Raw genomic sequence first — 13,579 nt, forward strand, 5'->3', positions numbered from 1 at the left:
AGACACTGTTCTTTATATAGAGATCAGTATCATTAAATACTGATCAGATATCAGTATTTGATGAAAGGTCTGCCCCTCACAAACTCCTCCCAGCTGACCCAGTTATAATGAGTTTGGTGGTAAAGATGTGTCGATAAAAATTATGAACCAAAACTTTTTTTTCCATATTCTGTTTGCATTTAAAAAATATTGCTTATAGCACCATTTAATCTATTTAATAGCAGTATTTCAAAGCCCGAACTTATTTCAACATGAAATGCTATCACATATAGATTGTCTGCAGTCCAAAATCCAGTGTAACCTAAATTTGTTCCAGTATTATTCTTAAAGTGGTTTTAGCTGCAACACAAACAGTAAAGGCTTTAGAGTAAAAGTTGCTTATTTTTCTGGAATTGAAAACTCAGTTTCTATCTTTAGGGTTAAGACTGGAGTAAAGCCGTATCCACGCTGTACTGTTTAATCTTTTTTTTTTTTTTTTTTTTGCCTGTCCCGTTTGGCTCTTTTGCCATCAGAATTGTTGTCTAAAGGCAAAGAAAGATGCCCAACGGATTTACTTTACCAAATTGACCATCCCAGCCTTGCCGTAATGGTCCATTTGATTCACCTTTTATTGTTTATTTTATTTTCACTTGCTGAATACGGGACAGACTTGACTGGGGGAAAGAAGGGGAGAAAGAAAGAGAAACAGCTGAGAAGAGGGACAGGGGGGAAGAGCAAAAGACAAAAACCAACAGAACGGGAAGAGAAAAAAAAAGAAAAGAAAAAAAAATGCATATATCAATCACCTGGATCACCTGCTGAGAAAGAAAAAAGAAAACAAGCAGAAGAGAACAAGAGTAATAGAATAAACAACATCACAATGATATATGGGAATATGACAGTAAATACTAAATATTAAACATTATTGTGCAGCACATAAGATCAACAGAACACAGTGTGCTTTGAGTTAGGAGCCAAAAAGGGTGTAGTTTGTGGGTGTCATCACCCGTGTGTACACCTGTGAGCATGGACGCGCTTGTTTTTTTTAAAAGGTTCCTTCATGTAATGATCTGCTAGAGGGTGTGGGGGGGCCACAGCCCCGTCCTCCAGGGCATGAAGCAGGTATGGAGGAGATCAAAACTCCAGACATCCAGAGGCCCCCAGAACACAAGAGACCAAGGAAGACCAACAGAGGGGCAGCCGCGCCACTGTCCCAGAAAGAGCTGAGGAGAGTCCCAGATGAGGGCTCACTCAGCAGCCGCGGGGCAGAAGCCAGGGGAAGTTGCAGTGACGCGCCCGTGAGCTCGGCCGGCAGCCAGCCGTGCCTGAGTGACCGAGCCCCAGCCCGAGAGGCCGGGGGCACCCCACCTCCGAAGTGGCCCGAGCGAGCCCCAGGCTCCAGGCCCCGATAAGCGGCCGCCAAGGAGTGAGCCGGTGTGTACCTGGACGCCCATCCCCGGACACAAAGAACCACCAACGCACCGATGTCTGAGGGAGTCCGCCACTGGCAGGGGAAGTGGTGGTAGGGGGAGATAGGCCTCCAAACCTTGGAGGGCCTGAGATGTCCCCAGAGAGGTGGCGTCTGACACCCAACCTAACATATAGACACAGACATACAGGCACACACATATACAAACATCCATTCCCACCCTCATGCTCTCATATGCACTTACTCCACACTCAACCAACGTGGAGACAGACATGAAGAGACGCTGTACACACGATCACACTCCCCAAGCATACTCTACGAACCGGGTCTAGGTACCCTTGCCCCTGGAGGGGGGAACTGCACCCAGACCCAGGTGGTGTTACCCTTTTCCCTGCGGTGGGGGGAGGCAGACCGCCCCGACTCCGCAGCAGCAGGGAGGCCCCACACTCCAGACCGCAGTCGGACGGCCAACTCCTCCTCCTAGCCCCCCCGCTCCAGCAGGCCGCAGAGAACGGGGGTGAGAGAAGACTCCAAACCTCCCTCCACCCGCTCATTGTAGTGTTGATGCATGTGTGTTCTAAGGTGCATTTAAAACCCAGGAGGGCATGGAGCTACCTGCCAGAGAGCAGCAGGTAAGCGCATGGTCCCTCCTGCTAGCCCTCAATGTCTACGTGTATTTAAAATTGAGAGGTGGGCAACGACGCCAGGTGTGATGTGAACACCCTGATGGTAATTTGGACTCCGTGTATCGTGCCCACCACCAAGATCCTATATGTATGTGTAATGAGAGTGTGAGTAATGTGAATGTCTAAGTTGTGGGATAAAATTGAGGCAGAGGCAGCCAGAAGGGGACAGGGGGGGGGTGGCCTCCTCTGCACCCTGGTGACATACCCCTACTCCAAGGTCCTGCATGTGTGGGTGGTTGTGGTGGAGCGGGAAGGGGGAGGCAGCTGGAGATGGGGAGGGAAGGAAGGGAGGGGCAAGTGACCCCTCCCTGGGGCCAGCTCCCCCGCTGACCCCAGTAGGCACCCCCATACTCCGCGACCCGCCAGGGAAAGGGGGCCCAGTACGGTGGCCCTGAGAGGCCAAACGGACTGCAACTTCAGAAAACACTTGCAAAAAGAAAAATGCTGCAAAAAGAAAAACGCTGCAAAAAGAAAGACGCTGCACTGCAACTTCAAGAAAAACGCTGCACTGCAAAAAGAAAAACGCTGCAAAAAGAAAGACGCTGCACTGCAACTTCAAGAAAAACGCTGCACTGCAAAAAGAAAAAACGCTGCAAAAAGAAAAGCGCTGCAAAGCACACAAAGCACAACGGTAAATAGAAAAAAGACAACGGAAATGTTCCTGGGGAGACATAACCCGACGGACCAGTTGCACGAACCAAAACAAGCTGTCTTTTTTTTTTTTTTTTTTTTTTTTTTTTTTTTTTTTTTTTTAAACCAAAACAAGCTGTCTGTCACTACCCGATCCGTACCGGAAACCCGATCGGTCACCCGCATGCGCAGGGGTTTTCTTCTTCTTCTGTTCGTTTAATGGCAGTTTACTCCCCAGTGTACGAGGATACCGCCACCTGCTGACTGAGCTAGTGAACCCTATTGTAAACTGAATTAGCGTCATCACAAACGTGTGTTACATTTGATTTAGTGATAATCGAGTGTGTTTATGCTTGTCTGTGTGGAGAGGATTGTTGGAATAGTGATGATGATGTCCGCTATCACTGTCAATTGCCAGTAAACACTTCATCTGGCTGATGAACCTTCACGTGACATATTATAAAGTCTGTATTATTAACTCTGTCATTAGGCACCATTCTTCTTATTTGACGGTGCTGTTGTTCAATAGGGGAACGCTCTCTGTTGAGGAGAAAAGAAAAACTTTGTTGCGGTTACGGATTATCCATTGTTTAAATGTCCCGTAGTCAAAAGGCCTGAAATCTGAAAGGGTGCTAAGTGTTTCAAATATATTGAATGTCGCATGTTGGCAAAGGAGAATGACGTAGATTTGCGCATAGGGGTACCGGCAATGGTCGTCGGGTTATGTCTCCCCAGGAACATTCCGTTGTCTTTTTCCATTTCGTTGTGCTTTGTGTGCTTTGCAGCGCTTTTCTTTTGCAGCGTTTTTCTTTTTGCAGTGCAGCGTTTCTTGAAGTGCAGTGGGCGTCTTTTTGCGCATTTTTCTTTGAAGTGCAGTGTTTTTCTGAGTCTGCAGTGCAACTTTTTTGCAGCGTTTCTTTTGCAGATTTTCCTTTTGCAAGGTTTCGAATTGCCGTGGCCTCTCAGGGCCACCGTAGCCCAGGCCACCAGACCGGGGCCCAGTGCCAGGCAGCGCCTCCCGGCCCCACAGAGCCCGGGACAGTCCACCCAACCCCACCACAGAGAAAACTGCACCCACCCCACCATCCACTCATCTTCCAGACTACATAAGACAATAAACACCCAGGCTAAGATCTTCCTCCACCTCTCCTGTATCTCCCCCTCCTGCAGAGAGAGTTCCTGAAGAGAGGAAAGTACTGTTTAATCAATGCTTCTCTTGGGCACTTCAATCAGGCCGGTGTGAGAACACTCCTTCCACATCACTACAAACACACGGACTTTGCAACTCTGCTCCTCCCAAACTCCTCCCATCTGCTCCCAATAACTGAGATGTCATATAAGATGTATAAGGAGTTTCATGAGTTTCAAATGAGTAATAAAAAAAACAAAAGTCAAAGTAGAATGGCTACACCACATGATTTCCCAGAAACCATGTGACTTAAGTTTCACCTTATTGATAAGCTCATTTATACACAGCCTATGATGGATTGAACAGCTGTTTCCAACAAATCTGTACAGCTGTGGACAAAAGTTGTCAGTGACACAAAGTTTGTTTTGCAGTTGTTTTTCTTTTGTTTTTTGTTTTTTTGTTTTTTACACCTTTCTACACTGTAAAATCGAATTAGTTCCCAGAACTTTAAATAAATTATTCAAACTTGTTGCCCAAAAAGACTAAGTAAAGGTCATTTAAGATAACTAAGTTAGGGCAACTTATGATGTTGCGAAGAACAAACATGGGAAATTCAAAAGTTTCAAAACCTTTTTTTTTTGTAGCAAATAAATGTTAAAAATTGTTTTAACAGTGGTGCCACCACCAGTACTTTGGTCACAACTGTACTCACTGTAATCAAGTGTTAAAAAGGTGCAGTACAGGCTCTGCTATTACCTGAGTAATTAATAAATCTCACTTTGGAAGACCAAAATCTTTCATAGAAAGATCAGCCATTGTTTCATGTTGAAGATGTTTGGAATAAACATTCTAGGTTCGAGACCATATTGCCATTATCATATGAATTTACATGTTATTATAATAAGTTAGATAAGAGATAACATTTCAGACATAGATATCAGGTATGCGTACATGAATGTCCACATTAATTAAATGTACAGAACTGTGTGGAGAAACGAGAGAGAATCCATCCTAACTAAAGTGAGTGAGGGATGTTTCTGTGTTTGCAGGATGGTAAATAAGGTGTGACACTTTGGAACATTTTTATTCAGAAATAAGATACCAGCACCCCACATAGCAAAACTGGTATTGCCCGGATCTGGCCCACACAATGTGCCTACACATGGCCCACATACCGCAAAGAATGATGGCCCTTTGGTGGCCCACACAATGTGCCTACACATGGCCCACATACCGCAAAGAATGATGGCCCTTTGGTGGCCCACACATGGACCAGCTGCAGACACACTGGTGGTCCTGTGCTGGCCCAGCTTCAGCTCTGGCTCCAGATGTCAGCCTAATGTGTACCTTAATCAAGCCACGTAATAACAACATGTGCCGGAACATAATAGTGCAAAAGGAACATGACGTGCTTCCTAAGTACTATCATACTCTTGACATGCAAACTGGAGGAGCCAGGGATCGAACCACTAGCCTTCCAATCAGGTGACCTGCTGTACCTCCTGAGCTACATCCAGCCTGTGGTAGACGTGCATAAACCCTCACTAGGTTTTGGATAAAGTGTACACTCACAAACCTGTCAAATCTGCATTTAAAACGTTGGCTACCATAGCAGTATAGTATTGCAACGTGGCATTTGGGTCTTCTAACTAAAATTGGAAAATAGGAACATAAATAGTGCCTCATTGCCAGACCTGGCCCACATCTGGTAGACATACACCCGGCCATGACACCAGTCAGTCAGAAGTGACAGCTTGATGGCAGATCTGGGCCAGGCCTGATTTCTATGAGCCTGGGCGACATAAACAAAACTACAATTGAGCCAGATATGGCATGCCATCACATAGACAGTGCCATCTGTGCCAGGCCTGGCCCATATCTGGTGTCAAGCCAGCAGTGCCGGCTTGACACCAGATCCGTGCCAGACCTGCATGCAATGTGGGACCCTGCATCACAGCTCCCAACATTAATGTGACAGCATATTTAACCTCCCAAGACCTGAACTCTTTCATGGCATGCATTTTTAACTTTTCTTTGCTATTTGGGCTGATTGGGACCTGATGAGTGTAAAAACAAAGAATTACCTGATTTTTTTTTTTATCTGATCTTTGTTTCTGAGAAAAATGAGATCCACATAAGAGGAAATTTGTTTTAAATTTTGATAGACCAGTGGCGTTACAGTAACTACGTTATTATTGTGGTAACGAGCACGGTAACTAGTTATTATCGCCAAAATCAGGAACGCGTTAGTCGTTACTGGGATTTAGATAGGGTCGTTACTCGTTACTTCGTGTGGTGGCTATCACGGAGCTTCCACAGATTCAGTAACATTAGCAAGTGGTGGAGGCCAGCAGGTGGATGAGAGAAAGGGGACAGAAGGAAGAGAGACCCGAGGCAGCCGCCGGTGTGAACTGAACTTCAGGTAAGAAGTTATGACCTGCAGTCTATAAAGGTCAGATATGAACCAAGTTTAGGTGGAGTTTATTTTCGTTATTCTGACTTTTTCTGTACTGTGTGCTAGCTAGCATGACGGAGTTTCTATACAGCTGGGTGGGTGCTATGATGTTAATGATGTTGCACTTTATTTTGTTCATAAGGTTAATTATTAGAGTTGCCAACCGTCCTGTAAAAAACAGAAACATCTGGTATTCAGAGCGTTTTGTATTGAGGTGAAAAGGAACAGTTTGTCCTGTACTTCAGCTACAATGAAAAAGACACAAAGCTGGAGTTATTGAGTGTCTTTGCTGCACAGCTGCCTCTTTTTCTCTCATTCTCCCCCCTCCCTCTCCTGTTTCTACTTCAATCATGAAACTGATCAATGATCAGCTGATCGGCTTTTCTCTCAACTTTATTTATAAAGCACTTTGAAACAGTAAATGCTGACCAAACATTAAGGACAGAATAAAATTACAGAAAAATAAATAAAATAAAATAATAAAACACAAACATGAATAAATAATAATAATAATAATTGATCCAAAAAATAAAAATATATATTTAAAACACAGAAGGTCCATAAAAAGCACAATTTAAATAAAACAATTAAACTAAAACCAATTTTTTTTACATTGTTTTTTAAATGTTTTAATTAAAAAAAAGAAAGAGATTAGACCTTAAAAACCCCCACAAATATCATAAATCACTTCTTTTCAGATGATCAGTTTTTGGCACAACACACAGTTTCAGATCTCACAATCAGATGTCACTCCTGCTTCTCCACACTGAACGCTGCCGTCGTTGCTATGGTGCCATCTTACCCAGAATCCGTGTTAGATGACTGAGACTGCTCCGTCTCTGCAGCAGCGTTCTCGTGTGCTTGCTCACTCGGCTGTGCGCAGGTGCACATTTCAGTGAAACATTTTAGGAGCTTAAACCATCATTAAGGGGATTACCGAGATTTAACAGGGACCCCCGCACCTCCACCCCAACCCCATCTTTGGCATTCCCTGCCCTTCTTCCCGCCTCCTCCAGGGCTCAGTCCTCTCACCTGACAAGGATTTGCTCAGCAATGTGAGCAAGTTTCTAAAACCTTTTTAACCAGGCACACAAACACACGTAAAAGAAAATAATAATAATTACTGCGATAAACTAGACAGACAGCAACCACAGTTATCTCTACTGCTGAAGATCAGAATTTGATTGTACTTTTCTCTCATTTCTAGCAGTGTTTAGGCCCCATTTTTGATGGGGTCTAAACAAAGGACTGTGCTGTGGGATTGAGCGCTGTAGGCTTTCACAGCTCATGTGGAGGTTTGCAGTCAGGGCAAAAAAGTGAACAATGACAAGAAAACTCAGGGGAACATCTTTAAAATTCCCTCACGGATAAAAGGATATCTTCAGGATCATATCCCAAATGTTTTCAGAACAACATTGGAGCCTTTAAGAAGAGGAGCGCACTGAGAGAGTAAAGATGTCTGAACTCAGCCAAGTCGCTGTATACCCTGACTCCTCAGACATTTATAAGGTGGGTAGGATATGTTGATTTTGACTCCCCATGTTTTTGGATTTTAACCGGATATGTTATGGAGCTACGGCGCCAATTTTCCTGGTTGTAGTTGGATTACCAAAATGGGCAAATGTTCTAAAGGCTCAGATCCCGAGCTTTAGTCAGCATCACTTGGACTTTAGTAATTTGTAGAAAGGCCTTATATCAAAATCTAGTTTTAAGAGCTTAAGTAGTTTGGTTTGACAAAACAATCCCAGCTCAAGGCTGCCGTCGAGCTTGTTTTCCACAGCTGTCAGCCTTTAGAGTAAAGCCATTCAGCTGTTGTGGAGATTAATCTGTTAAGGGTTTCACTTCAGATGATGAAGACTGGGTAATATTGTTGAAACAAGAATAGAAAGTCCAGTGTAAAATGTCTGCACATTAAGTGAGCCGCTAATAGGCTTAAGAGACGATGTTGGCAGTTATTGTCCTGCACATTCTGCCTCTGCTTTGAAACATGTATTTGTCGTCTAGAAAACAAACTTTTGCTGTTTGAGTATACTGCAAATATATCTATGCCCACTGTGTGGCTTTGCAAACTCTTTCCTGTACATTTCTTATGATACTATAATGATTTGTTTGCTTTTTTGAATTTTTACAAAACAGCAATGTGAGAAAAGTGTCTAAGCACACTAGTAATCTCACAAAGAAGTTCTTACCCGGTCATAGGTCATAGTTTAGTTTCTGTAACTTTTTCTCATTGCTGTTTTTTTCTTTTCTTTTAGCAAGTGGCTAACTTTATAGCTATAACAAAGAGCAGGGTTCCCACGCAAACATCAGACACAATCAATAACATATAGAAGCTGTTTACACTACTGAAAAACAAATTTTTATATCTCAAACTTTCAACTCATTAACACAAGCTTCTGAGAAAATAATTTGAAATTTCTCAGTGATGCAATTAGAATATCCTTTTTTTTGTAGCAAAAACTAACTTCCACAGTAACTAGCTGGTTAACATACCTGGACATTTAGCCACAAAGGAGTCAGATATCTGGCTAACCAGATCTGAAGGTAATGATGGGTCAGTGTCATATGAAATGTTATATGTAACCCGACCAGCAGTGAAATGGAACCATAAGATGTGTGTGTTCTAATAACTGAAGGTGTGTTTTGTTGCTTTTTATTTGAAAGCAGAGGAAGAGTTTTAAAAAGCTGTTTTTAAAACCAGCACTTGTGTGAATCTTTGATTTTTACATCCGCAGAATGTCTTTTGCAATCCCGCCTTTGAGCTGGAGGGGGAGAAGGAGGAGAGGGTGGAGGGATTCAGGACATCCTCTTCTACTCCTGAGCCAATCAAACCACCAGGAGCAAGTGAGTCAGCCAATCAGCTTGCTGCTTCTTGTGCCTCTACCCTAACGGGATCATTTTATCACTTAAGCTCAGTTTTCTTGAAATCTAGGTAAATGTGGCCTCATGATAATTGTACTCAAGTTGTAAAAAGTGTACAGTTGATGCCTTCTTTAGCTATTCTCAAAGGAAACAAATCCCATAAACATATCATAGTGATGTCATCAGGGTTATGTCAACTTTAAATAGACGTGGTGAGTTTGGAAGTTTTCAGTGATGTCCTTATTTCCAAATGAATGCATTTCCCAGAATACAGTTCTTGAAAAACAAAAAAGAAGAAAACAAAGTGGGAAAAAAAGAGATTACAGGTGTTCTATGCATTTCTTTCAGGCCTAGTCTGGGGATTTTTCAGTGTGTGTGTGATGCGTGTGCGTGCTCCGGGCTGCGGTTGGGGGGTGGTAGTGGTCTCTGCTGCTGTCCTGCTCCTATTAGCAGCCCTAGGACTGATGCTGGTCCTCATTCTCACACGTGAGTCACTGCTGCACATCAACTGCTTCATTACCACAATCTCAAACTGATTAAAAGGATTGAGTGATTTCATAAACCCAGGATCCATGCTAAAACCTCAAAGTACACCATGAACTCACAGATACTGGAGTTTAAAGGTTTCTCAGCATGACTAGTGCTCTCACTGCACATCATAAAAATCTTCTGACCCAGATGTATTTTCTTCCTTATTTAGAGATAAAGAACCAAGCAGTGGAGGATCAGGTGCTGACCACTGCCACTTCAGGCCTACAGCATGCAGGAGATGGACAGTCCCAAGCTTTACCTACAGTCCCTATCAATAGAAGTAAAGAGGACAGTACAGCTGCACCACAACCTGCCAGAATCCCTCCATCTGAACCAAGTAGGTCTGGCCTCTCTACCCAAAATACTTTTTGTTGACCTAAGACATAAGGTCTCTCTCTCTCTGCCTCTCAGGATGTGGAGGTGTTTTAACTGACACTGAAGGAAGTTTCAGCTCTCCAAATCACCCTGCGTCCTACCCCCCAAACTCGCTGTGTGTGTGGGTGATTCAGGTCCCGCCCCCCTACCTGGTCCAGATTCATGTCTCCTCTTTGACCGTGGAGGGACCCTCTCCTTGCCTGTTTGACTGGGTGGAGGTGCGGGAGCAGATCGAGCAGACTTCTGTGGTCACCAGGTCAGCGATCATGAAACATACCTTCTTATGAACATCATTCACACCTCCATATTTCCACAAGCAACATTTTTATACACAATCAGAGTAGGAGCATTATGCTGTTTCACTAAACTGCTGATAGATGGCGCCAAAAGCCCGTGCATCATTGGAAAGCGTTTCCATGTACTGAAGGGTTTTTGGAAATTTTGTACGTATCAACACGTTGACCTTTTTGCTCACATTCCTGGACAGTGTCGTAACGTGATTCATTAAATTCCTCTAACTACGTAACACATTTCCTGCTTACAAATCCTTTTAAGAATTTATAGCTGCATGGCTCAGGCACAAAGTTCAATCCAAAGCTGAACAAGAATGAGACTGATCAAAAACAAATGTCTCCCTTGCAGGTTCTGTGGTAACGTAGCGCCACCGACGGCCAACACAAACAGCAGTACGGTGTGGGTCACCTTCCACTCTGATGGCAGCATCGCAGGCAACGGCTTCACTGCCCAGTACAGGGCGGTACTCCCCGGACACAGTCAGTAGCCTGCATCTGGGAGTACATGCGTTCACTCTTGTATATGTTTTGCAACAATGTTCAAGTTAGCACATTGTGTTTTCTCAGAAAGCTGCTCCAGAGAAGAGTTCATGTGCGACGGCGGCCGCTGCCTGCTGCCTGTGTCTGTGTGCGACGGTCATCCAAACTGCCACGACCAGATGGACGAGGCAAACTGCAGCCACAAGCACAAGGGTGAGAGTCCACAGATGGAACTAAAACAGAAACAGGAAAGGTCAAAGGTCACAATTCAACTCACTTTTATTTATATAACATTGGATCACAACTGTCACCTCAAGGTGCTTTATATTGGAAGATGAAGACCCTGCAATAACAGAGAAAATCCCAACAATCAGATGAACCCCTACCAGCAAACACTTGATAACAGTGGAAGGAAAAACTCCCTTTTAACAGGAAGAAACCTCCAGCAGAACCACAATCAGGGAGGGGCGGCCATCATCTGCATCAAGAGAATCCCCCAGCAGTTAGCCTAGTCTATTGCAGTGTAGCTAAGGGCGGATCCAGGGCCACCTGATCAATCCCTAACTATAAGATATAACAAAAAGGAAAGTGCTAAACCTAATCTTAAAAGTGGAGAGGGTGTCTGTCTCCCGAATCCAAACTGGCAGCTGGTTCCATTGAATAGAGGCCTGAAAGCTGAAGGCTCTGCCTCCTTTTCTGCTTTTTAAATACCCTAGGAACCACAAGTAAACCAGCAGTCTGAGAGCAAAGTGCCCTATTGGGTTGATATGGTACTATGAGGTCTTGAAGAAAACATGGGGTCTGATTATTCAAGACCTTGTATATGCGGAGAAGGATTTACTTCAATTCTGGGATTAACAGGGAGCCACTGAAGAGATGCTTTTCTTTTTCACAGAATGCGGTGGGCAGAAGATTGGGCCGTATGGTTACCTGGCAAGTCCAAACCACCCCGGGCCTTACCCTCACCAGCAGGTTACATTCTAAACCATTCAAACTGAAAAATAATCCTAATAGTAATTGAAAACACAAAATTATAAAGATTCAGAAGTACTTCCACATGCATAACACATTCTCAGTCCGACAGCCACACCACACCACGCAGTTTTCTCCACTAATCTGATGTTTTCCAGTTGTGTATATGGCATATATCTGTTGAGGAGGGTCACGTGATCACGCTGAGCTTCAGAAACTTCAGCCTGGAGACTCAGGATGTGTGTGAGTTTGACTATGTGGAGGTGCATGACAGCGTCAGCACCGGAGCTGGAAGAGTCCTCGGAAGGTGAGAAGTGCCACAGTCTTTAATTCTGAGGGTAACTAAGGACAAACACATTTACCTTCATGCTAGTTAAACAACCAGTTTTCTGGAGTACCTTTTGTGTCTCTTCTCCCTTTGTGCCAGGTTTTGTGGTACCACCTTCCCCCCAGAGCTGACCTCCTCTGGCCCTCACATGACAGTGGTGTTTGTGGCTGATGAGGGAGTGGCCGACAGTGGCTTCAATGTAACATACCAGGCTGTGTCTGTGCTGGGCAGTGAGTTTTCATACTTTAATATTACATTTTATTTTTTTTTTGCATTAGCTTTCTATAAACCTCTTTTACATCCTTTTTATTTTTAAAGGGACATGCGGCCCCAGGCAGTTCACCTGCAGCACAGGGGAGTGTGTTCAGCAGCAGTGGCTGTGTGACGGCTGGAACGACTGCCCCGATGGTGCGGATGAACAGGGCTGTGGCAACTCCACCTATCCTCCCTTTAGTGAGTCTGGTTTATCTCTGACCTCAATCACAGCCAGTTTTTGTTTCCACTGCCAATGACAAGCAGCAGGAAGAAACTTAAGTGTTGAAATAACAGGAATTGCCGATGGCTTCATATTCTGAGAAAACCAAATAGAAATGTTACCACTTTTCACCTCTATGTCGACATGGTTTTGTGGTTTCTATTTGTAAGTGTTTCTCTGAATGAATAATTTCCTCTCATGAAAGTAGCCTCGTCTTGTGAGCACATTGAAGTAGAGATGTGTCGGGGCCTCAGCTACAACTTCACCTCATTCCCCAACATCTGGCTGTCCATTGCTGACCAGAGAGAAGCGGCCACCCTCCTGGGACAGTATCGGGTAAAAGTCACATCAAAAAGCTTCATCAGACATCTGGAGCTGTAGCTGGCAACTGTTTCAAACCAGGCATCGAACCATCCTCCCTCCCCTCCTTTTGTCATCCAGGTGCTGATGGAGCTGGCGTGCTTTGAGCCTCTGCAGAGGCTGGTTTGTGGGATGTTTCTGCCCCAGTGTAGTCCTCAGGGCGGCGTCCTCCAACCCTGCCGCTCAGTCTGCTCCTCGGCCGAGCAGCAATGCAGCCAAGCCCTGGATCTCTTTTCCTTCAGCTGGCCCTTCAACTGCCACCTTCTCCCAGACTCACAGGACCCCTTGGAGTGCTCACTGCCTTGAAGCTGGGACAGTCCAGTTACCTTTGAGATCATATCAGGCCCAGGCAGGAAATACCAGAGCGTTCGAGGACCTTACTTACCTTAGTGGAAACAAAGGTTTACAGTTTTAAACACAGTTTGTAATACATGTGCTCAGTATATATGAGACCACATGCAGTTTTAAAGTAGACAGCTAAGTAAAATGAAAGCTTTCGATCTCCGACGGGAATCAGACTGTTTTACTGTAAATTGCTGTATTTATTTAATGCTTTGATGTCAATCTTGTAAATTAAATAAACCATGCAGAGAAA

The 13,579-nt window shown here is 44.3% G+C and overlaps 1 protein-coding gene across 1 annotated transcript; it reads left to right on the forward strand.

The window, feature by feature from the left end:
• The first annotated feature begins 9,534 nt into the window (after window positions 1-9,534).
• LOC120744964 (membrane frizzled-related protein) lies at window positions 9,535-13,570 on the forward strand. Its single transcript, XM_040049555.1, has 11 exons — window positions 9,535-9,656; window positions 9,871-10,038; window positions 10,113-10,332; window positions 10,719-10,849; window positions 10,937-11,062; window positions 11,745-11,821; window positions 11,980-12,128; window positions 12,249-12,379; window positions 12,468-12,602; window positions 12,833-12,960; window positions 13,066-13,570. The coding sequence occupies exons 1-11, from the start codon at window positions 9,551-9,553 to the stop codon at window positions 13,288-13,290; spliced, it is 1,596 nt and encodes a 531-aa protein (XP_039905489.1). The 5' UTR covers window positions 9,535-9,550; the 3' UTR covers window positions 13,291-13,570.
• The last annotated feature ends 9 nt before the right edge of the window (window positions 13,571-13,579 follow it).

This window comes from Simochromis diagramma, unplaced genomic scaffold (assembly GCF_900408965.1).
Source record: "Simochromis diagramma unplaced genomic scaffold, fSimDia1.1 OVJJ01000611.1, whole genome shotgun sequence".
NCBI lineage: Eukaryota > Metazoa > Chordata > Actinopteri > Cichliformes > Cichlidae > Simochromis > Simochromis diagramma.

Excerpts from the sequence above, each read along its gene's own strand:
- LOC120744964 (XM_040049555.1), top strand. The coding sequence starts at position 9,551 with ATGCGTGTGCGTGCTCCGGGCTGCGGTTGGGGGGTGGTAGTGGTCTCT. Across the intron at positions 10,333-10,718 it reads CAGACTTCTGTGGTCACCAG|GTTCTGTGGTAACGTAGCGC; the intron begins GTCAGCGATCAT and ends TCTCCCTTGCAG. Across the intron at positions 10,850-10,936 it reads GGCGGTACTCCCCGGACACA|AAAGCTGCTCCAGAGAAGAG; the intron begins GTCAGTAGCCTG and ends GTGTTTTCTCAG.